Source organism: Paramisgurnus dabryanus, chromosome 11 (assembly GCF_030506205.2).
Source record: "Paramisgurnus dabryanus chromosome 11, PD_genome_1.1, whole genome shotgun sequence".
In the NCBI taxonomy this organism is placed as follows: Eukaryota; Metazoa; Chordata; class Actinopteri; order Cypriniformes; family Cobitidae; genus Paramisgurnus; species Paramisgurnus dabryanus.
Window position 1 is genome coordinate 8,703,518 of NC_133347.1, and position 25,791 is coordinate 8,729,308.

Here is a 25,791-nt window from a genome sequence, read left to right on the forward strand (position 1 = left end):
ATTACAAAACAAATTACAGTTTTTAATTTTATTTTCATGCCGACTTTTAGAATATTTGCCGGTCGGGTCTGTGTCTTCCCGGACAAGTTCGGGTCCATCTTTAAAATAATAGACGGGTCCGCTTCGGTTCCGGGTCCAGCTTTTAAATAATAGATAGGTCTGCGTCGGTTCCGGGTCCAGCTTACAAAATAACAGATGGGTCGGTTCAGTGTAGCACATTTATGTATCTCTTTGGGTTGGGGAAGGAATTTTTGGACCGTGTTAACCTCTACTTCCATATTTTGTTTGCAGCACATCCACCTTGGCGCACAGTAACATCATCACTCCTGACAACTCGCTCAAACTTCTATAATCATGATGTAACTGCACGCCAAGATCGAAGTGCTGCAAACTAAGTGCTTTTCCGCCATACAATATAGTTCTTCTTTTTATCCCCTTAAAAATCGGCACATTTTATTTTGTGGCACCATACTTACTTGTGTAATTACTCATGTAACAGTCTTTAAATAGGGAAAACATGGAAGTGTTTGGTGGCTACTACATTCATCACTGTTTGGATCCTAAAGAATGAATGGGGCTAGGCTAAATGCTAACACATTCACGAAGCGCTGTACAAAGATAAAGTGCATGCATTGAAAAAAGATAGGTATGTATTAATCCGTCTAAGTTGAGGTAAGAACATAGTAATATATTGAAAAACGGTGGTTTTTTCCTTTAAACAAGTATTATTAATATATTTAAATGTCTTTTTTTAGAATTAAAGTGCTATGTTGTGGACAATGATTTCCTCAAAACGGAAAGTTGGGCAATGACTGCCACTAGACGGAAATGACTCTGAATGAAATGAGAGATAATCTGGAACGAATGACTCACAGTGAGGTGAAATTCTTAAATTGATGTTTTTGAAGCACTAATACACCTGTGGTAAAAATCCACAATAATATTAAATTCTGTCAATAGAGAGGATGTGTACTTGAAGTGCCCTGCAATCTTTAAAAAAGATGAGTACCCTACGATAATATCGAAACGTCACATATACACTGTAAAAAGTAGAAATGATTATAAACTATATATGAACCAGCAAAGATAAAGACAGAATTACAATATTGTTAGACTCGGCTTCGAACCAGGAGCTTTAGTGAAATAAGGTGCGGCCTGGATGCAAACGATGAGAATATATTCCAACTATACACTGAAATTTTCACACCGCTAACAAATTAAATCAATGATAAAAAATAATTCAACAAAATAAAAAACAGATAGTGGGCTGGCGTGGCATCTGTGGTTATTTCACAGTTAGCAATTATGGCATCACAGTCAGGAACCTAAATCTGAAGGAGGATCCTTTGTTTTGTTTTCATTACGCCAAGCCACACGGTTTGTAAAGAATTAATGAAATAAAAAAAATAGGCTACACTTAGGGGAGAGACAAATGAATAAAGTGTGGAAAGCGTGGCTCACATTATCTAATTTTCTCCCCTTAACAGTGTGCCCTCTACAGGTGGGCTGAAGCAGAGATCCTGCTGTTGGTTTGGTCGGGAAGAAGAGGTTGGCGCTGCTGACAGTTTTACCTCACATCCACACACAGTGCCTGGCGTCTCTCCATTCACACACCAAAGTGCAGTTAAAGCAATATCAGCTCATATTACAATCACAGCTTGCTATAAAACGGAGAACACAGTTCCCAATGATTGCCAGCTGGAAGAAGGCCTTGCAGCCCACCTCTGATTTCCACTTACCATCTTACCCAAGTGCAATTTATGGCTGGTAAAAGGACTTAGGCGGTCACCATCTATGCAGACCTAATAATAAAAATTTCCTATAGCTAGTTGTTTAGGTTCACTAAAATTAGTTATGGACGCAATTTATATAGTATTGTACTGGATGTGCTGCTTTTGTATACAAAAGATTAGCTAATATTACAAGTGAACGTGTACATAATAAAACAAGTACTGTGCCCTCTCTATTTCATGCTGTGTCCAAAACAACTAAAAGCATGTCGCATCGTAATTACGACTTCCCGGCAGGACCTGACAGCACCAAAACGTAGGTTAAGCAAACACAATAAAACACCATAAATGTACTGATGAAAAATAAGAGCATCGAAATACAATTGTAGTAGCTAATTTCCAAAGAAATGCTGCTAATCCCTCTCTGAAGACAATTTTTTAGCACCATTGACTACATGCACCCTCTCTCATTCCCTTACAACTATCAAGAACAAGAACAGACCATCAGTAGTCATCTCATGAAAGCAATTAACAGAGCTATTGGGCCCGGATTGATTAATTAAATCAATCGCTCATTAAGACAAGGCAGGGTGTGACCCTGTTCAAAAGTGCAACTCTCTTTGTTAAGTACCTTTAGAGCACACGGTCCCTCTGAAGTGACCCACCTCATCTAAGACTCCAAATCTGAGGCCAACATTTAATGACACCCCTCCTAAGACAAGAAGACTTCAGAAGGGAACCTCTCTTTAGTACATGTTCTGACACAGAACACAAGATGATGTGCCAAACACATTTTTCACGAACACGATTTAAAGGATCGCTCCTGTCTAACACGCGTAATATCCAACCCACCCCAAAGCTTACAAAACCACGCCCCACCCCACTCGATTCGCTCACAGAATGAATGGCAGGATGCTAATGCAGTGTGGGGAGAGGTAAAGCTGTCAGACAGGCTTAAAACAGGGTCTGTAAGATTAAGACAGGTCAAGGTCTCGGGAGGGCATCAATGAAAATCTCAATTGGCAGCGCCAGTGATTATGTGCACCTTCTCCACCAGAAGTCCTTGAGGAGTAGAATGAGCTATGGTGACAACTCCAAGACCCCTACATGCCGTCGTAGGGGAAGTTTTCCATCTTCACTGTCTGTTGGATAAGAAGCTTGGACTCTCGTCGTTCCTCGTTCTTGATGGATTTGTTGATATCCATAATTTTTTCGCAGATGTACTTGTTCACTTTGGATAGTCGCTGGGTGATCTCCGCACTGTCGGCCGTTTCTTGAGACACGCGGTCATACAGACACTCTGGAACGAAGCATTCGGTTAGCAATTAAAACTTTTTAAACAAATCATTACTAATTTTAGGGCTGACTGGTCGAATCATTCGAGTTCTCATTAAGTTGACCAGCAATCGATAAACACAAGTTGTCTTTTTGGTCTTAACAACACACAAAGTTTATTAGCAGCATGTAATTGCCAATGAATCAAATAGTTTAAACAACGACTAACACCATCAAGCTGTTTCATTGGTCAAACCTGTGACTACCGTAAACAATAAACAAATATTTACACGGCAAAAAATTATTTTCAAGGAAATTTTTTTTTTATTTTTGTCTTGTTTTCAGTCAAAATATCTAAACATTCTTAAATTAAGATGCTTTTTCTTGATAAGCAAAAAGACCCAAGAAAATAAGTCTAGTTTTTAGACCAAAAATATAAAATTTAATTTAATTTTGTGCATAAAACAAGCAAAAAAAAAAGGGTAAGTAAAAAAATCTTGAAAATTTTTCTTAAACACTAAACTCAAGAAAAATTCAAGAACATTTTGCTTACCCCATTGGCAGATTTTTTTTGCTTGTTTTATGCACAAAATTACTTAAATTTGATATTTTTGGTCTAAAAACTAGACTTATTTTCTTGGGTCGTTTTGCTCATCTAGAAAAAGCATCTTAATTTAAGATATTTAGATATTTTTACTGAAAACAAGATAAAAATACTAAGACATTTTATTCTTGAAAAATACTTTTTTGCAGTGTACATAACTAGGAAATATGGCTACACATTATTGTATTGTTGCATTTTATTTTATTTTTCTACTTTTCTTATAAATGTATTTGATAGCATAGTCTTTTATTAGCTTATTAGCTATTATTTGCTACAATCACTAATATTAAAGGAATATTCCATTTTCTTGAAAAGAAAAATCCAGATAATTTACTCACCAGCATGTCATCCAAAATCTTGATGTCTTTCTTTGTTCAGTCGAGAAGAAATTATGTTTTTTGAGGAAAACATTGCAGGATTTTTCTCATTTTAATGGACTTTAATAGAGCCCAACATTTAATACTTAACTCAACACTTAACAGTTTTTTTCAACGGAGTTTCAAAGGACTCTAAATGATCCCAAACGAGGCATAAGGGTCTTATTTAGCAAAACTATTGTCATTTTTGACAATAAAAATAACAAATATACACTTTTAAAGCACAACTTCTCGTCTAAAACCGGTCCAGCGTCACCTAACGTAAATGCGTAGTGACGTAGGGAGGTCACATGTTACATATATAAAACGCACATTTGCGGACCATTGTAAACAATAAACTGACACAAAGATATTAATTAGTATCAGTTGACATACAACAACGTAGGAACGGTCCTCGTTCTCAACACTTGTAAACACTGAGACGGAGTTTCGCGTTCGTCCTCTGTGACCTCTTGACGTCATGACGTATTGCGTGGGGTCACGTTGGCGCATCACGACCGGATTTAAACGAGAAGTTGTGCTTTAAAAGTGTATATTTTTATTTTTATTGTCAAAAATGACAATCGTTTTGCTAGATAAGACCCTTTTGCCTCGTTTGGGATCGTTTAGAGTCCTTTGAAACTCTGTTGAAAAAAACTGTTAAGTGTTGAGTTAAGTATTAAATATTGGGCTCTATTAAAGTCCATTAAAATGAGAAAAATCCTGCAATGTTTTCCTCAAAAAACATAATTTCTTCTCGACTGAACAAAGAAAGACATCAACATTTGGATGACATGCTGGTGAGTAAATTATCTGGATTTTTCTTTTAAGAAAATGGACTAATCCTTTAACTGAAATACTAGCATAAACTACTAAAATTTTGGAATGCTGACAGAAAAAAATACACAAAAAAAGAAAAAACAAAACAATATAGTGTCCTTCAAAGCCAATGTACTTACCTCTGACGATTTTCAGCTTGCTTGGTGAGAGGGGAGGTTTGGGAAGGGCATCTTTTTTCTTCTTTGTTGCGACGCCAGTTACGCTGCGGTTCTTTAGGGTTTCTGTGCCCCAGATCATTACCGCCAAGTTTTTGGTAAATTTTGAGTCTCCTTGTGTTCGCTGTAGCTGGTGCCACTTCTCTTCCTCCACCCATATACCTCCACCCAAGTGCACCTAAAGCAGATACACTCTTGTTTAAATATGCAGCAAACACACGGAAACATCACAGACAAGACTTTGCTTTTATCTTCTATCACTTCAGCGTCATGTGGTCTGTTCCCAGAGGTCTTTCTGACATGGTAGTTGTCCTTTCGCAATGAATTGAATAAATGTTTGTGGAGGTTACAACTATAATCTTTATGCAATACAGATTACAGCTTGTTAACAACAATTTGTATTGCACGCACAATAGGTTTCATGTACTAGTGCTGGTAACTGAAGCCAGTGGGGAAAGATGTGCCACTTTATACTTAAGTTGTCCTTTGGTCAAAGAGATAAAGTAAAACTAATATACCTAATTATTTTAGTATCTTTCTTTCTTTTCAACGCCCTGCCAACTTCTAAGGGGGCGTGCTGACACAAACTAGGTGCTTGCCATTTATACCTGAGCACTTGGGGTGCAATGATACACTGCAAAAAATGACTTTCTTACTTAGTATTTTTGTCTTGCTTTCAGTACAAATATTTACGTTTTTTTTTAATCAAAATGCATTTTCTTGATAAGCAAAATGACCTAAGAGGAAAAAGTCCTCTTTTTTTACATTTAAGTGAATGTGTGCTTAAAACAAGCAAAAATATCTGCCAATGGGTTGAGAAAATGTTTCTTGAATAAGATGTTTAAGAAAAAAGTTAACTTATTTCAAGTTTTTTTTTCTTACCCCAGTGGCAGATAATTTTCCTTGTTTTAAGCACAGATTCAATAAATTATATATTTTTTTTCTAAAAAGTGGACTTTTTCTTAGGTCATTTTGCTCATCAAGAAAAAGCATCTTAAATGTTAGAAATTACAGTAATTTTGCAGTGTACTAATGATTTTTTATCAATCGTTGCTTGATGTGCCCATTGGTTGTTGTGATATATGTCCCGCCCCTCCACTGTGATTGGACAGCCGAGTGAGAAGTGACAATGACGACCTAAGCGTTTCCCCCCAAAATAAAATTTTTTTCAACTCTCAGCGTGAAAAAACTGCAGAGTGCTGGCGCTCAACACGGACACAAACCCGCCACCAGCTGGCGTTTTTGAAAAAGCACGGAATTAACATCAGAAACAACCAAAAACCTACGCTGGCCACCGGCGCAAACGCCTTGGTTTACCCGCCCCCTCAGGCTATATTAATGGCGAGAATGTAGTCTAATTATATAAAGTACGACTAGAAAAGATGTTTAAAATTCATTTATATTTCAGTATCAAAAGTAAAATGAAAGGGCAAACAATAAAAGTCTTAATCTATAAAAATGTGACCCAGAGTTCATCGTTCTTAGTTAAAGTTATCAATGGTAAACATTTTAAGCGAGACAGAGAAATTTAAATTGATTAACAAACTTAAAGGCGGGGTGTAGGATTTTTGAGAAAATCTTTGAAAAAGGGAGTTGGGCCGAGTATCAAAACACACTTTTAGCCAATCAGCAGTAAGGGCTATGTCTACTAACCAACATCGTTACCTGGGTTGCGTATGTGTGGGGCGGGTCTATCAAAAGAAGGTCGAGTTTCTATTGGGGTAGGGGCATTTTTGTTAAAGTGATTTTAAATGTCAACACTGGTCATGCACCCCACCTTTTAAGCATTATTGTATCGCATATTGTCCTGTTCTGCAAGTTATCGCATTTTCCTTCAAATCATCCAGGCTTAACTTAAACATCAAAATGGCGTGCCAAGATGCTATGACCTATGCCACATGAGCCCGTTTTATCTGTCCTTTGTGACCCACAGGCCAGCTAATATAAAAGACGAGACATAAACACATTAAATGACGAAGCGTACGGGATCATTTAGTGTAGTAATGCGTTTTGACAGATGCCAGACCAAAGTGTTGACTTTTAAGCCAGTGTGTGGAGGACACAGCCCAACAAGCATCAGGATGGATTGATGGGCAGCTGCTGGCTAACAGTTGAGGTAATGTGCCTTCTGCTTTGTCACCCTTAGCAGTCTTCAGGCCGCGATCCAGCGGCTTTTCCCCAATGCAACTAATGTGCTTTAGGCCCTGGTCCAGTAGACAAGCTTTTCACTGCTCTTAACTTAGAAGAGATTTGCTTTTCTACGGCTACCTGTCACTCCTGCGGTACAAATAATTAATACCGGATATGTGCACGTACGTGTAAGGGCCTAATTTGCTTTTGTTCTTCACGCTTGAACTGAAAACCCTTTCAGCATGTAACACAAATTCCCCCCTGTCATGTGAGGCAGGCGGAAGAACGCAAAACGCAGACCCAATGTCTGCTAACAGGGCTCAAAATCACAGCAAGTGTTCTGGTTAAAAGGCCCTTTGAGACTGATGTAGAGGTGGGGGGGGATTTTGCTAGTCAATTAGACAAACTGCACCACTGCAAAACATTGAAAGTAACACTGAAACACAAAGCACACCGGAGCAATAGTCAATGAGAGACAAATATAGTACAATTATTATCCACCTATGATGATCCATTTCTTTAATGCGACTGAAGCGCACCATGCGAGTTAAAGGGAATCAGGCTGTGGAAGGGATGCTTTTTATAAAGTTAATGGTCACAGATATATATGATATCGCTTTGATGTCAACTGCACAAGAACTGACATATGGAAGTTTTAGGATAAGACATAAATTACAGTATTAGTTAAAAAGATGACCTACGAGGCCCCCATCCAAAAATAGGACTTGTGTCAGAATATAGTTACGCTTATGCTACTTCCAACATGCATTATTTTCTTTTTTTGTAATTATGACTCTTAAAAGGCTCAATAAAAACAAAACATAGCCGTTTTTCCAGAAGGATGCATGATGTCATGAGGTGCCACAGTGACTGCAACAATTCATAGACGATACAAACACACTTACTTTTCCATCATTGAAGGTGTAGACGGTCCTAGGAGATGGGGAGTGGGTGGAGCTAGTGTTGGCCTCCTCTTGACACACCTCCTGTGGTTCATTGATTGGCTCCACCACCTCTGGTCTGATTGTCTGTGTACCATTGTCATGCATCGGCTCTGTATAAGCAAAACATTTAGTAAAGCATAATTAAACAAGAGAAAGATGACAGGACAAAGTGTTAAAAGCAGATGCTCTGGCTTTCTAATGATGGTTTTGACTTCATTCGGTCCAGTGCAGCTGTAGTAAGCCCTGGTCAGCTCCAGTTGGACTGTTGCCTAAAATGCGGATCCCCTAGTGCTTGGAGACAAACTGGGTTATTTAAGCTCAGTAAGCTGGCTTGGTGGTTGTCCACACTAAGCCCTAATGTATCTGTTAAGTTTTAGTATCGGTCAGTGTACTGCGCTACTGACCCTAAAGAACCCTGACCGGTCTAATCTTCTGACTGTTCCACACCACAGTCTGTTCCCCACACATACAGCAGCTGTCCAGGACACTGGCCTGAAAGCCCTGGACACTATGTCCTTTTAAACAGTTTGTACTGTAGTGTTCATCCATTTCAGATATGATCTACATGGAAACCTCGGTATACTGGTATGAAGCAAAAAGAGATAACTTTATCCTCTAAACAGCCAAGTTACATTTTTGTTCACCATTATAAAAAATATGAAAGAAGGATACCTTTAAAATTAAAATGTATTTCTAGTCTATTTCTACTAGAATTTATCTACATGCTGGTGTCTAAACATAGAAAATTAATTAATTCACAAGTTATTGCATGTTCATTAAAAAGATAAATAGTGCATTTTCACTGCGTGGTACTGTTGGGCTCGGCTCATTTTACTTTTGCTCAGTTTACAATCCGCTGCAATTTAGTACCGCTTTAATGTGGGTGGGATTATAGATTTAAAGGTGCAATCAGGAAGTTTTAGCGTCATCTTGTGGTGAGACTGTGAATTGCAACCAATGGCTCAGTCCAAAGATCACCTGTCCTTTTCAAAACGTATAGTAAAGCTATGGTAGCCCCCAGGGTTGAGAAAAGTTACTTTTAAAAGTAATGCCTTACAATATTAAGTTATTCCACAAAAACATATCGCCAATAACGGCTTTCATGACGATAGTTGGCGATGGTTATTATCATCATCATAGTTTCACATTAACATGTTCATTGCGTGCTTTTCATTGCATGAGAGGGTTTGTTGGCTTCACTTTGGCATGGCATGGACTCCTGAACTTGTAATGCGCAATACACACGGCTCTGACATTTACTAGCACTAGAGAGGTTGTAAGGCGCGCAGAGGGTTAAAACCAGCAAGTGTGTTGTTCCTGCTCTCTGGCACGAAGTCAATTTTACCTGGACTCATTGATGTGGATGGATTACTGGCATCAGTTATAAAAAGGGTGTGGTCATGACAGTTTTCCCTTTGTTTTTTCCACCAATCAAGTGGCTTGTCATAAGTAAAAATGAACAAAATAAATAAATGGTTAAACTACTGCCCCGCCCCGCGATACTATCATGTATCGGCTAGGGGGTCGACCGATTACCGATCTGGCCGATTATCGACGTCAATATTAAGCATTTTGCCGATCATCAACAATTTTAAAAGCCGAGTTGCCGATAAAGTAATATAATTTTGAAATGCGCTATTTTGGCTCTGACGCAGCCATTTATTTAGTGAGAGCCGGCTGAACAAGGAACAGGGCACTCTATTCAGTTGCCTACAGCAATGCCCGCCTACCGCCCATCTGATTTGCTGGGAGTCACGAGTCCGGCCAATCAGCGCAGGAGGCTGAAGATACAGCAGAAAGCCCTTTCTAACTGGAGCTGCTTTGAAATGATTTCGCTCTGCAAGCGAGTTGGACACTGCAATACAAAAGTTTAGCACGCGTTTCAGGCAGTTGACCGAGCTGGCATTTGCACGTCATTGCAAGTCATGTCATTTTAATAATACAAGCCATTGTAAAGCATAAAGAAATCGAGCACTTCGGTCTTCAGTCAGTGCGCTCTAATGCATGCAAACACACGCGCCTCGTCTCAAGCTGCTCGCAACAAGTAACAGATCAAGTTATTTTTTGCGACTTATTTATTACACATAAACGTTCATATTACGACCGGGACTCGATTAAAAAAATTTATCTAATTAATTAGAGGCTTTGTAATTAATTAATCGAAATTAATCACATTTTAATCACATATAAATATTTGACCTGAGAACATTGAGAAGTTATTTTTTTCACATGGATTTTTAGTATACCATGAATAATGACTGAATACATAAGTTTAAGCAACAAAATATTGTTTATTTTTGTTCAACCAAGTCGTTGTACTCGGAGTCGGGCTAATGTCCACGCTAGCTGCTATATGTTTTGCATTGAGATGATGCTGCGGTGATATGTGAATTCCTTGTTGCATAGCTTACACACAACCATGCTCTTATCGACGCTTCCATCCGTTAGTTTTTTATAAAAAAATTCCCATCCACGGGACCAACCAAAGCGATCTCATCAGCTTCTACGTTCATGTTCACTGTGGTTTGTTGTTGTCTGAAGTCATGAACGCTAGTTGGTGCTCCAGTATAATCGGTCTGCCGAAACTCATCCAATGAGAAATGTTCCGCGGTGCCAAAATAAGTGCGATTAAAATGCGTTAAAAATGTTTAACGCGTTATTTTTTGTGTAATTTATTAATCTTAATTAACATTTGCGGTCTTTTTAAAAACATACACAGTAAAGCTATGAAGGCAATTACAATATTTACACCTATTAAATAATACAAATTGTTTAGTTAATCATTATATCCATATGATAGTTCATCCATTGATGTTCAACATGATTAAAGGTACAGCGGAAGATTTTCGTTTCCCGGGTGGATCACCACTGTTATTGGTCATCCCAGATGTCAATCATTCTGATTATATGTTGACGTATAACCATCGTACGTGCTCGCCTCTACGTTCGCTTTCTGCACATGCGCACTTTCACGTGTATGTGTGTTGTGCTACGGTTTCAACCATTCATTGAAGGTCGCGTTCTCACTGTGTTTTTTTCAAAATGTCTGAGGGTCGCAAGAGAAAAAGTGTCTACGAATTGTATAACAAGAAGAGAAAGGAATATAAATAAAGAAACAAGACTATTTCACACGCTGGCGTGAGCTAAAAGGACAGGTTGGGCTTCCCACGCGAAGTTTCTAAGGTACATTTTGTCATGCTATTTGGAGAAATCCATTTAAAATCACTGCTAGTAAAAGTTGATGTAAGCTATGATTTGCGATGCTAGCCCTGGCACAAGTCACGAACCGCACAGACACGGTAAACATGCCGACAGAAACTTGTAAACAGAGCGAAGAGAAGAACTGAGCTCCTGCATGCTCTCTCTCTGTCTCGTGCACGCGTTTAACAGGCGTTCCCTCTCGGGAGCATTTTTTAAAAAATATCGAGGGGCGGTTCTTTTAAATAATTCGGGAAAATCTTCCGCTATACCTTCAACTGAATAGTTCTACTATTGTATGCAACGATAAAATCATCAGAAAATAATTAATATATTTAATTTATGTATATATAGTTTAGGTGCTTCCTGCTCTTTTTTGTTATTATTAATATGATTGTTATAATTAACATTTCTTAAAGTCAGAATTAAAAATGTTTCAAAGCATTGAGAGTTTTTGTCAGAGCCTGAGTCTTAATTTTGACATCATTTTTACACTAGACATTTCGGTTCAAAATATCGGTTATCGGTCTACTTGATCAGTAATAATCGGCACCGGCTCTGAAAATCAAATATCGTTCGATCTCTAGTATCGGCGATCTCACAGGCTGACGATCTCAAAAAGGGACATATCACCCAACACTACAGGACAAACTTGTCATCCTCTGAGAGAACATAGTGACGAAACGCACACTGTAGAGCAGTTTGTACATTTAGGGCTACTGTAGAAACATGGCGGCGACTTCCATGAAAGAGGACCCGCGGTGTATGTAGATGAAAAACAGCTAATTCTAAGATATTCAAAACAATACAGTTTATTATGTAAAGTCTTTACACAAACACAGTTATGTATATTATATTCTATTTCTGTCAATAGATCCTCCTGAATTTTACACATTGTACCTTTAATGTGTAGTTGCGCCATGACATCATCATAAAAGCAAAACAACCAAACGCTTAACACTGAAGCAAAGGAGCATACTGATGGAATGGTGTTTTTGTTTTTTAGCATGTGGCGTTTCCACTGCTAAAAAAGGGAGTTTGGGAACTCGTACAACAAAGTGCATATAATGACATCACTTGGGTTGCTCGAGAGCACACAAGGGTAAGCTAAATCTTGCATTTAGCAATGACGCTGGTAGTTGAACAATTAGTGATCTGCAGTGTTTGGACGTCACATTGTAGCATCGGTACGGCTCGCTTTGAAACTCATCTAAGGTAATACCAAAAAAGTACCAGGCACTAGGTACTGTAAACAGTGGAAAAAACCCCCAAACTGAGACGTACCAAAATGTCATACCACGCAGTGGAAAAACTTCAGAAGTTGAATACAGTATGGAAATATTCTGTTTTGATTGTGAAGTTAGGCACAAATATGAAACTTTGGCTGTAGAAACACGCAGAACACAGTATTTGAAACTGTAATTTATAATAGAGATAATTGCACTGTTATAAATGGGTATATAATTTGTATTTACACCACTTTCCTGCTGTTGTGTCAATCAAAACTGTATTTCTTTGAAAACTTTACTGTATTAAAATGTATCAAATACAAATCTTACCACTGCCAAGCCTCATAAGCAGGACGTCTTGCAGACGACGATTAAAGTCACGCAACTCCTTGACTTCGGTGAGCAGACTTCCATACTCCTTGAGTTTTTTGGCCTGCTGCAGCAACTGTCTGCGCGTGCGCTCCAGTTCCTGTTGCAGACGTCGCATTTCCTCTTCCTGCTGCCTGTAGTTGTGCACCAGCTCCTCGTACAGCACGCGAGGCACCACGGCCTCATCCTGCTCTTCCTCCTCTTCTTCTTCTTCCTCCTCCTCCTCATTTGTGAGCCTGTCCAGTTCCTCCCCTTCCGTGCATGAGTTCACTGCGTTTCTCTCCAGTCGTGCCACCACGGCAGCAAGGCTCTTTGAAGAGTTGGAACTGGAACGCTGCTGTTCCTGCAACTGGACCTGCATCAGAAAGTTGACAGTTTTACCGCTAACTAGTCCAAATGGTATACAAGTAAATGCTTTTTATACGAGTAAATGCTCATATAAACTCTTATATGAGATATGCTCAAGCCTGATCTAGAGTTTAGTTTTAACTCTTTAAGGGCCAAAAGCAAGACTGCTGTACTAATGCATCAAATAAAAAAAGCTATGGATTTCCAGAATACAATACAGCAGTATTGTAAAAATATGCTATTAGAGAAACTTGATTGAGTCGTAGAGAAATGGAAATATTACACCAGCAAACAGATGATATTCAAAGCCTTTTATAAACCATAAACCTTTATGAGTAGATGAAGCTAACAGAGCTAAACTGACTCATTAATAAACCCTGTGAAATAAAAACTATAGGCCAACTCAGTTCAAATCAGTTAAACAAATCTGCTTAAAAAGAAACAATAAACCATTGCAAATAAAGTAGTTAAGTGAACTGCAAGAGCATTCAAAACCAGCTCATAAACTTAATGGATCACAGTTAATAAGTTTATAATATCTTGCGAACTTAATCAGATTTAAACATGCCTGATACACATTAAATGACAGGATCAATTCCAGTAAGTGTCAAAAGAAGCAAAGTTTTTTCCTTGTTTGCAGAATTATAACTTCTTATCTGTAAAATAAATCCCTTCTGATCCATTCCTGATCTGTGGAACAAATCCAAACCACTTACAGCCTGCAAACTACAGCAAAGGCCCTTTGAAATCTTAAAAATGTGCTGTGCTCTTTAAAAAAGGTTGTCCAAATTTACCTTTTTATGTCTAAGGGGCATTCTCTCCTCCCCAAAGTGATTCTCCACTGTGTTTCTGTTAGACATCTTGGGTATTTTCATCTTCTTTTGCATAATACTGTGCTCAAATTCCTCAATGCTTTCTAAAAAAAAAAAAGGAACAATGTCAGAAGTGCAAATTGTATTTCATTTCTGTATGATACGTTTAAAACAAGGACACATCAGCAAAAGAACATTTTACGAGGCCGGGCGAAAAAGTTTTGCTGTAACCTTGTAGTGACATAGACGACTAGGTAGCGTTATAATAAACTATTAATGGAGCGTTTAACTTTGCAAAGCGACGTTGACAGTGCACCATCAATATAATTTTGACAGGCAGGGTCGTCACAGCTGTCAGCTTGTGATGCAGTGTCACACAATCAAGGCCGCTTGCTTGGAAAAGGCAGACCGGATTAATGGCACATCCCTACACCAACAAAAAAAACATCATGGCAATTCTAATGGCTTTAATGGTTCTAATGGAAATTGTATTAGTTTTCATGGAAACTATAATGGTCTCTGTGGGTCTCTACTGGTAATGTGTTGGGTTCCATTGGTAGGATGGGAACCAATAGAACACCATTAAACCCAACTGGAATAACGCCCAAAATACACTACTACAGTTTGTAATGGCTTTAATGGTATACAGCTAATGGTTCATAATGGTTTTCATAATGGAAACCATTAGAATTCGTATTGCTTTTTCCAGCAGAGATAAAGTCAATGCACCCATCTACATCCAAGCGAGTAAATCGTGATATCAATCATTACTTGAATTTTTACCATATTCAAATCTTTACATACCACATATGTGACATGAGAGTAACCTTCTGTTACAACAGATACTGTTACACAACTACTTAATTTTACCTAATTTACCAGCTTTATAAAACATATCCTCGACTCCATTACAAACTTTAGGGTTGTAAGTAAAGCCACATATGTGGATTAGTAAGGTGGTATCTAACCAGTCATAATTTAACTGTGGCAGGCAGCAGTGAAAGTGACTAAAGCAGGAAGTGGCATGATAACAAATCTGACACAAATCTGCCACCAACACTGATTTAAACGACACATAACACTGTCGAATTCAAGGTGTGTGACACTGGGAAGTTATACTGGTTATAATTAAACAGTATAGTACGGTTTTAAGGACATTAAAATAAACATGTCACACAAAACAACCCTTACCTGTGTAGCTAATATGTTGACAGTATCACTTAGCAGCTTGAGCTAAACACAACTAGCTTTTATAATACGGGTAAACGTGTTATCTACACCACAAGTCTATACGTTTATCAGGTAAAATACACTATTGTTGTTATTATTACGGTTGTTATTTTCATCTCGAAATCGTTGATACGATCCGTCGATGATGAGGGAAGCGCTAGCAGCAAGCTATCACTCGCCTAGCATGTTGAGCCTCATATTTTGCAAACGTAATCTATTTACGTGCTTTTGTTTATTTACATTATACAAACATCACTAACATGCTCTCTCCTTCAAATTACATGTCTTACATCACTTAACTACGAGTGGTGAGAAAACAAACATTTTCGCGATATGCTAAAACGGCAGACTGGTTCAAACACATCAAATCTGGACATTTCTCCGTCACTATATATTAAATCACAGCACAACACATCACACATATTGTGGCTTTAATGTTCAACACACACATGTAAACGTTCAAAAACACGTGTGTTAAATCATGTTGGTGTAGCCCATGTGATATGATTTGAACGATCGGTCCATACACTTTCATTATTGACTCATTAACATACTGTAGCGATTGACAGATGCGCATGCACATTCAAATATTAATGTAACTATATGAAAATGTATTAAAGTTGCATAATATTGAACTATTCGAGCGTGCACGAACAGATTATCTACTAAGCAATACTGTAAACACGCATGTTAAAGCATATCGTTATTGTTATTTGCATTATTAATATAACAAGAAGAGCAAAACTCACCTGCCAGGGCGAGGATGTGTGCTTTTGCAGGCTGGCCTGTACCTCTCAGCACCACATACACCTTCTGATCGTCAAAATCTCTTTTGTGCACAGGCTGGAAATCTTTCACGTCTGACACAGGTAACGCGTAGCACATGTCGTCCTCCAAGAAACGCACGAAAGCGTACATTATTTTTGCTCTTTGGTCCCTGCTCTTTGGGATAGGGCTTGGCAGCTTCCCTCAAAAAAGATTTTTAAAAACATATATAAACACAGAGGGGGAGAGAGTGGAGGAGGCCTCTGCGATCGACTGCTTCTGCCTGACTGCTGCGTATCGGTTGAGGAACAGCAGAGCGCCCCCTCTTTACTTTAGACCGAACTAATCGAAACAAGAGCGATAAGAGGTTTGTTTAGTGTCATTTTCATGTCTTGTTATTTTATTAACTTTTTGTAAAACTTGTAACTGAAAAAACATAATATTACTTTTCTTAAAAAAAATCTTAAAATACAGTTGCTGTATAAAACAGGGGTTCCTTAACTTTGTAATTTCAGGACCAACCTACCCTGCTGAAAAAAAACAATAGAAACCATCACATAAATTCTATTGGATTTAATGATTTTAATTGGAATTTATTGGTTGTATATATATATATTTGTAGGGCAGGTATAATAACATTTATAATAACATTTCTTTCAATGGAAATATGGGATTTTTCCATATTCCCAGATGGAAATAGGAGAATATACATATTTATTCTCTTTTAGTAGAGAGTAATTTTGTATGAAAACCACTGTCAGTCATTCAATGAATTACGGGAAGTGTTTCACAACAACTATCTGACTTTGCACGACACACCTTATCTACCCACAGTGTGATAAAAGTGTAAAAAGTGACAAGCCTAGACGTAGAAATTTGGAGTATGTAGTTAAGATACCATCAGCAAACTTAAATGGACATTTCAAATATATTTATAAATCTTGTTAGTTTAATATGCTCTATCTCAAATCACTTACCAAGACATTATGTGTAGAATTAAAGGAGTAGTCCAAGATGGGGTCCATTGACTTTTTTAGTAGGAAAAGAAATACTATGGTAAGTCAATGGGCCCCATCTTTAAAGTGGACTACTCCTTTAAATTAAGTAATTACCTCATTAAATTACTTCATACTGATACTATACAGTATGATGTGTTGGTGCAGTATGTACACATTCTGGACAAACTGTACTACATCCACTATACTACATTACAGTTTGCATTGTCATGTGACCCATATTTCATTCACTTATGATCACTTACTTATTAATACATTTACACTTTAAAAGAGCCACCCGGCTTAAAGTTTTTCAGTGTTTTTAACATATTAGTTTATGTGACAGCTCCTCAGCTCTCATGGCCTCTTGTGTTAGAAAAGTTCATATCTGATGCAAACTGAGAAATCTCACAGGAAACAGTAGACTATATGGGTATTTCTCACATACTATTTTTTGCTAACTGGTTTTGCACATACTACAGTGTATAGCAGGGGCTTTTCAACTACTCTTCTTCAAGGGCCCGATTTAAAAAATGTAAATAGTGCCAAAAGTGCCTTTTAATTACTGACAACCAGTTTTACTGACAACAAGTTTAACATTGCAAGAGACAAATGTTAATAGTTCAATTATGAACACTGCACAAAAAAAAGTGCAAGTGTAAATAATCAACACATGTATTTTTGTATAGGACTAACTGTAATGCAAGTTCAGCTCTTAAACTTCTTTTGTTTAACTTTCATAAATGGCTACATTTCAAGTATTCGCAACATATAGCCCAGGGGTTCTCAAAGTTTACATTCAAAGGTCCAAATCTGAATTCTCATCATTTTCATAGGTCCAGAAAAACTGGTTATTACAAAAATTTTCAAGCATAGTAATAACTTTATGTAAATCATTTGTTTATATAACAAATCAACACAAATAGTTTGGGAAAAAGTATTTTCTATTACAGTACATTTATAAAAAGTGTATTTTGCATTTAAAGTAAAAAAAAATTAAACATGAAACACAAGAATTATGCCAAAAATAACCAGGTGCAAAATACAGAGGAACCTAATAAGAGAAATGGCACAGTTTGTTTTCCATCAGATGCATAAACCGTAGCAGAAAAGGTGTGGTTGGTAGACGGAGACACTGACCTAAATTAGGGGTGCACCTATAAATCCCGACATGTTTGCAAAGTTTTTTTTTTTAAACATACAGTACCTCAGACTGTAAACGAAGCCCAGGGGCAAAAAAAAAAAAACAGCTGGGGCGCACCAGATAACACGTCAGCCGCGTTGTACATCATCCGTGACTTTAGTTTCGTGCATGCGCTTAGTAATAAAATCAGTAATCAATTGTTTTAAAGGATTTAAGTGTTACTGATAAAGTTAAACAAAAAAGGATTCATAATTTTCACCTTGCACACAGTGTTTTGATCGGAAAACTCTGAATTCTGGTCGCAGGACACTTTTTTTTTATTATTCACCCAAAGCTCAAATTGGATCTGAAAACTACGCCCTTGCGGATGGTTGGCACATTGATCAACATTGATATGATCAACATAATTTCCACTTAATAAGGAAATTAGGGGTGGGACATATTGAGTGGCCCCTCCCCCTTTCAAAATAGCATTTTAAGGGTGGTTTCACATTTAGTGCGATTGCCTGGTCCGAACCCGAGTTCGATTGCTCCCCCCTCCCCATGCCCCCCATGGACTTATTATTTTTGCGTCCGAACCGCGGTACGCTTGCATCATCAAGCTGCAGACGGCGCATTCTCATGTTGAGAATCTTGGCAACCGCTGTAAACGAGAAGACGACAAGCGTGATTGACGAACTGCAAGCAGAGAGATGATTTCTGAATGCCTCCACAAAAATTGACGTCGGCGGACAGACCGTTGTCATCGAAACGACTTTAGTATGTTTGAGGCAGACAGACGCAAGTGCGTTTCTGTATTATTTCTTTGAAAACAAAACCAAAGGTTTAAAAAATAAGAACAAAAGTCAAGCAAGCATTCTATGCATTTTGTTGTCAAGGTAAGTGCACGCACACAAACACACACGTCTGTTTTGGTGGGACATTCCATATAATACGTAATTAACAGTGGTTCACTTCCGCGATTTGGTACGATTGCACTCACATTAGCAGCGAACCGATCTGGAGTTCACATGAACCGGACCCCAGACCACCCTTTTTAAGCGGACTCGAGTACGTTTCGCGGGTGCGCACCCAAGTTCGTAAGACAGCGTTCACATCATCCAAATGTACCGAACTTTGATGTCAATCGAACCTGGGTGCGCACCAAAAGTGCTAATGTGAAAACGCCCTAAGTGTCAGAATTTAATTTTTGAATTCTTATATCCTCCATATATTAATTTTTCAATGTTTTAAAGTACAGTGCTTTTTTAGATATCATTAAGGCTAACATATTCATACAGTACTAAAATCCAAACAATTACATTTTGATTTCATAGAGATTTGTAACTTGCCGTTACAGTGGAACAATAAAGTATTAAGGTTACCATTGTACTTTTGGGGTTGTTTGTTCATTCTTAACACCATTCCAGCATCTATGGTTATATTCATCACATATGGCGAATCCACACAAACTGATCCATACCAAAATCCTTTTAAGGAAGTCGCGTCACTGCGCCACCATATATCCAACAAGACCAGTCGGTTCTGCGCATATGCAAAGTCCCTCTCTCATAGGATTCAAATCTTCAACGATTGGCAATTTTTTTCTGGGACTAGAGCGGCACTTTGATCGTTGCAATCTCCCCCATTCACAGTGACTCATCTTGTAAATATTAAATAACTTTGTCCATACACGCATTGGGACAGGGGAACTTCGGCATCTCCAATTCACCTAACCTGCATGTTTTTGGCCTGAGGAAGGAAACCGGAGTACCTAGAGTAAATCCTCACTGATACGGGGAGAACATGCAAACTCCACACAGAAAGGCCACCTGACGTAACCGAGGGTTGAACCGGGGTGAGGCAACAATGCTATCCACTGAGCCACTGTGAGACCCCATACTTTTTAGTCATTTAAAAATAATGACATTCACAATTAATTTACCATGACAAATCGTCACTTGGCAATGCATTGCTATTAGAGTATACCGACTAGTTTTCTAGTAAGAGCACATTCCAAAATAATAAAAAGAATTCTTGCTAATTAAATTAACTAAGAGTGATGCAAAAAAGCTGTCAGTTGAATGCGCCGTTTTTGTATCCTTCTGAATTAATTTGGAGATTAATCTTCGTGTTTTGTCTGTGGTCTTATGTAAAACATCAACATGTAAATGTAAGGATCACAAGTCAAGAATAATAAAAGGCCCATGTCAGCCTGAAAACAGACTGTGGCTTATAAAGAGGCATCCAAGTGCTGCATTTCCCTTAATGCGTGTTCAATATCTCTCATATCCCTCTTATACAGCACACAAAAAAATCTTTCAGCCAGCCAATCATTACCATAATCAATTCATTCACCTATTACTTTTGTTCTGCACCAGTGGTCTCAGCTGAATGCCATGCGGGAAGAGGTATTCTTCTGGATCACAATTGGTTCCTGACTGTATCAGTCTGTGTGGAAGAATGTGTTTCTGCCAGCATGCTGTTTTGCCAAGCCTTCCATTCTCTTTGCCTTGTTTCTCTACAAATGACAAAGGCTATCTGACAGAGAAGGAACATTTTGTTATTGTAAAACAGGCAGGTTGTTATACACAAGGACGGATTTCTTCACTTGTACTTTAATAACGAGAAAGGCGCAGTCAATAAATGGCACTAACAATTCGTTCTGCTTCGCCTGTCGTAATTGAAAAGTAAGTGATGCAGAACTTTAGATGCTTTTGCCCTTTCTTCTGTTTTCTCTCCATTTATTTCCTTTCATTTTATGTCACAGTTTGAGTCAGATATGCGATCGAGTCCTGAGCCGAAAGTGCGGAGATGAGCTTTGCCCGAAGGACGTAAGGTTTGAACTCATCTTGCGGAAGCAAAGATGAAGACAGACCAAGGTTCTGTAAGGCCGCCATAGACTATACAGTAGTTTCTTTACATCTAATCCCTGTTCTGCTTAGCATCAAGTCAGCTTTATATAAGAACAGTAAAAAACAAGAAACTGTTCGGCCTCAGTGAATGAATTGAGCTGAAGGACTCTGGGAAAGACCGGGCTCTGGATGTGTTGCTGGGCAGAAGGGTGTAACTGATGCAGTCTTACTGAGTGGACTTTGCAGTGATGGGGCTCAGTGTGCAACGAAAGGATTATTCCTAATCTAATCTGCTCCTCAATGCTCACCTTGCCATGCACTCTGAGTCTGCACCAATAAAACCACCCAGATCTCCTGGCTGATGCGTTCAAGTGGACCAAGTTCAGAACAGAATCCATGATGGGTATTTTTTAAAACTGAATTCCAAACTATACTAAGCAACTTGAAACTGGCAGTGTTGGGGTAAGTTACTTTTAAAAGTAATGCATTACAATATTAAGTTACTCCTCAAAAAAGTAACTAATTGCGTTACTTAGTTACTTTTCATGGAAAGTAATACTTACGTTACTTTAAGTTACTTTCGCGTTACTTTTTCTTACTTGGCTGAGGCTTGATCTCTTTCAGGCCTTGCGGGTGTTTTATGACTGAGAAGTTCTGCATTCAGAAATTGCATATTTCCATCACAAAAATGTCAAGCTCTGGTCTGCTATCTCCGTTTCTGACTCAAACTGTTCCCACTTAGGTGTGCATGCATAGAGTTAGCGTAATTCTACATGACTACTTTCAGTTTAATTCAGTACTGTTTTTTTAATGGAATTAATTCAACTAAACAGTAACTTGCATTACTTTACTCGTTACTTCAGAAAAATAATATTATTAAGTAATGTACGTTACTTGTGATGCATTACCCCCAACACTGGACACTGGTATAAACATTTTGGTGCGGTTTCCCAGACAGGGCTTAGTCCCAGATTAAAATGCATGTTTAAGCTGCCTTAAAGGAATATTCCACTTTTTTATAAAAAAAATCTTATAATTTACTCACATCATCCTAGATGTTTATGTCTTTCTTTCTTTAGTCAAGAAGAAATTATGTTTTTTTGAGAAAAACATTCCAGGATTTTCTCCATTTAGTGGACCTCAACAGTTTGCCGTTTTAATGCAGTTTAAAATGGCTGTTAAATGCAGCTTCAAAGGGCTCTAGGGCTGTCAAATTTTAATTCGAATTTCGAATATTCGTCGAATGTAAAAAAAAATATGCATATTCGAACGTAAAACTTTGCATTCGAATTTTACCTGTGTCAGGAAGCTCACGCAACGTGATAATGCATAACTGACGCGGATTGTTATACAGAGCGTTAGCTGCTCAGCCAACTATGCGGAGCAAGCCAGCGTTATTCGTTTGAAAAATAGCAAGAAAAGACAGTGGGGATTAGGAGTCGGACAGAATACATATTAAAAGAGCTGTGTGATGCTGCTTTGGTTTTTGGAGCATCAACTGGAATTCAACCGCAAAGTGAAACTAACTGAGATGAATTATTGTCGTCTGCTTCTAAATGCAGTTTTAAAGTTTAAAATAACTGATCAACACGAAAGTGCCATAATACAGCTGCTTGTTTAGCAACATTAAAACCATATGTGCATCTACAGAGTCCACAACGCATATGAGAGAGTTGCAATGTAACACCGCGGTGGCTTTATTTTAACTGACTGGAAACTTGACTTTCACCTGGACATTTGATATGCAAGTTTTTCATCAACATTATCTGCGTGAAATATAAACATGATGATAATCTGCCAACTCGACTGTTTCAGCACGTCCTTTATGTTAATTACGGAGAGTCTGCTTTATTAACGGCTTCGCTCTGCGCGTAAGTTAAACATTTCTGTTCTGTAATTTATTACTCGCATATATTTCTACATATTTTCAAGGAACACACAAAATATAATATAAGTTGTTGTGAATAGCGTTTAAGCTTGACAAAATTTAAATGACTAATGATCTTTCCCACTTATTTTGGCTTAAATAAAGATTAATTCGTTTTTATACTTTATTAGAAACACGTTAATTTATCTACTTATATAAAATGCCCTATATTAATATGCATTGCCTATGTATGGCATTCGTTTTGTACATTTACAGGTGCACAACTATACTGGTTAATTTTGATTTCATTAGTAGTGTTTATAACATTCGTTTTAACAAAAAATATGCTGTGCATGATTATATTATTGGGGCTTTGTGCTGCGCCCTCTTGTGGGCTTTTAGGAGTATTTTCTCCAAGATAAAGTAGGTCTTTATAATTCGAATATAATTCGAATTTTATTATTTTTCAAGGACGAATTTCGAATGTACTTGTTCAGCCATTTTGACAGCCCTAAAGGGCTCTAAATGATTCCAACCGTGGCATAAAGGTCTTATCTAGCGAAATGAACCTCATTTTCGCAAAAAAAAAAAGACTTTTTAACCACAACTTTTTATCTTGCACCAGCTGTGTGATGTGCCTGTGGGACCTCATGTATTACTTAATCACGTCAAAAGGTCACGCAAAACTACAAAACTACGTTTGCAAACTATGTATGCAAAACTACCACTCCAGTGTTTAAAAATGTGGAGAAAGAGGACCATTCCGACATTGTTGTATGTGGAATGACAGTAATTAATGTCTTTGTGTCAGTTTATTGTTTAAAATAAGACACCATTGTGTCCCTGAGCAAGACACTTGTGACCTCTGACATATATAGCAATTGTAAGTCGCTTTGGATAAAAGCATCAGCTAAATGAAAAAGTAACTAAGTAAGTAACTAAGTAACTAAAATGGTCTGCAAGTGTGTGTTTCACATATGTAACACGTGACCTTTCGACGTGATTATGTAACATGTAAGGTCATACTGGAGCGTCACATGGCGGTCCACTGTATGGAGAAAAAAACCTGGAATGTTTTCCTTAAAAAAATGTTTTATTTCAACTGAAGAAAAAGACATAAACATCTTGGATGACATGGTGGTGAGTAAATTATCAAGATTTTTTATCAAGATGTTACGGCAGCAAAAACCTTGATTATTACGCCAGAATGAGAGTATTACTAGCATATCTGCTTAGAAAATCGCAACTTTTAATTTCTGTCAGTCTTAATACTTTGTAACTACAGAGGAGTCAAGTTTTAATTAGGAAAAATATGGAAACTCTTTGGTTATTTTTTAGCGCAATGCTAATGGTCTAATCAGATTCAATGGATTATGCTAAGCTATGCTAAAAGTGGTAGCGCCAGACCCGGAGATCGGCTGAATGGATTCCAAAACAGTAAAAATCAAATGTTTAACTCTAGGGGAGCTGAAAATTCAGCATATTTTCAAAAAAGTGAAGTTTTGGCTCAAGATGCACACCAGGTTTTTTTAAAGGTTTGTTTGTATAAACTACTTCATTGTCCTAATATAGCTAAGGCATAGTCCTGGATTAATCTAAACCCTGTCCAGGCAAGTGCCACAAAATGGACTTTGTTATTGAGAAAATAAGATTGAAATACAACAGGATCCTTGCTGGTCTTCCCATGATTCCCAAATGTGAATGTGAATTAAAAAAAGCTTTAAGATAGCTACTATCCAGTCACATTTAGCATTGGTAGTAGAAATACAGCCATATTCTGGTGCTATGTGAACGTGGACTATCTGATTATCAGTGCTTATTTTGACTAACCTCTGTCCTTTACTGCAAATAACTGAATTTACTGCATTATTGTAATGTTATTTGATTTTTTTATGTTTGATGGCAGTTTATTTTGGTACACTTTATTAAGTCAAACACTTTTATCAAGCATCTTTCAACTATTTTTACAAGTTTTTTAATTATTGTTATTGTTGTTGTTAGTGGCAATGGTAACATATTTTATTCATTATAATTACTACTTAGTTTCACTATGACCAGAGGTGCACATTTATAGTTGAGACAATAGTGGCAGGGGCTTGAGCCCCCCAACTTCCCCCCTGTGCACGCCAGTGCTTACTCTGGTGATAGCGCCTCATAAACTGTTTGGCAGTGTCGACATTATCAGCAGCTCGGAGTCAGACATCATGTTCCTCCAATTAGAGCTCCACAGCTCTCCTCATTCATCTTTATTGGTGATACATTAGCCACCATTAAATAAAAGACATGGGATAATCTCCATAATGATGTGGATGATGAAGCCGACTGTCGGAGAGGGAGGCAGGAGTTTTGTGACTAGAATAGGAGAGAGGGTGGGTGTTGGGCGAGTTGGTAGGTGTAGGCCTGTTTTGGGTCGGTGCCCAGAGGAGGATGAGGATGGTGATGAAGGTAGGGAAAGATGGACATGAGGAGCCGTGACAGCTGCATTAGCTGGGAACACATTAGCCATTACCTTGCAGCCAATCAAAACAGTGCACCTGTGCCAATCGGGGAGATGGACAGACGCTAGTCCAGGTGTGCGTGTGTGCACAATCTGTGTTTGTGTGTGTCGGTACTGGCTGGCTAAGTATAGAAACCAGACGGCACGCTCGAAACCTGATGCCTTTGCCAGAATCCGTGAAGCACAGAGAAAGACAGCAGGGATCGTTTAGAGAACATTAGAAATATGTTTCAAAATAAAGCCTTCCGTGTTTCCAGGAAAAAAGACCCCGCTTGAGGGGTCAGTCGAATTGGGAAAAGTTGCCACCATCATCATCGTCGTCTATTGATCAAGACGGTGATCTCCTCTTGTTTAATTGAACCGGCCTTAATTACCTTACTTTATTTTGTACTTTAATTAGTGTCTCATGAATAACTGATTAGCCATGAAGTCATCAGTCGGGCAATAAAAAAGTGATAGTGCGTGAAAT

The 25,791-nt window shown here is 38.1% G+C and overlaps 2 protein-coding genes across 3 annotated transcripts in view; both read right to left on the reverse strand.

Annotated features, from left to right (window-relative positions):
• agbl4 (AGBL carboxypeptidase 4) overlaps positions 1 to 25,791 on the reverse strand; it is a 549,929-nt gene that overhangs the window by 111,783 nt on the left and 412,355 nt on the right. The gene's annotated exons all lie outside the window — the stretch shown is intronic.
• On the reverse strand, positions 632 to 16,289 carry bend5 (BEN domain containing 5). Its single transcript, XM_065248474.2, has 6 exons — positions 15,970 to 16,289; positions 13,973 to 14,094; positions 12,792 to 13,185; positions 7,996 to 8,144; positions 4,925 to 5,138; positions 632 to 3,030 (listed from the first exon to the last, which is right to left on the reverse strand). The coding sequence occupies exons 1-6, from the start codon at positions 16,136 to 16,138 to the stop codon at positions 2,834 to 2,836; spliced, it is 1,245 nt and encodes a 414-aa protein (XP_065104546.1). The 5' UTR covers positions 16,139 to 16,289; the 3' UTR covers positions 632 to 2,833.

Excerpts from the sequence above, each read along its gene's own strand:
- bend5 (XM_065248474.2), bottom strand. The coding sequence starts at position 16,138 with ATGTACGCTTTCGTGCGTTTCTTGGAGGACGACATGTGCTACGCGTTA. Across the intron at positions 8,145-12,791 it reads GCTTATGAGGCTTGGCAGTG|AGCCGATGCATGACAATGGT; the intron begins GTAAGATTTGTA and ends TTGCTTATACAG. Across the intron at positions 5,139-7,995 it reads ACACCTTCAATGATGGAAAA|GTGCACTTGGGTGGAGGTAT; the intron begins GTAAGTGTGTTT and ends TATCTGCTTTAG.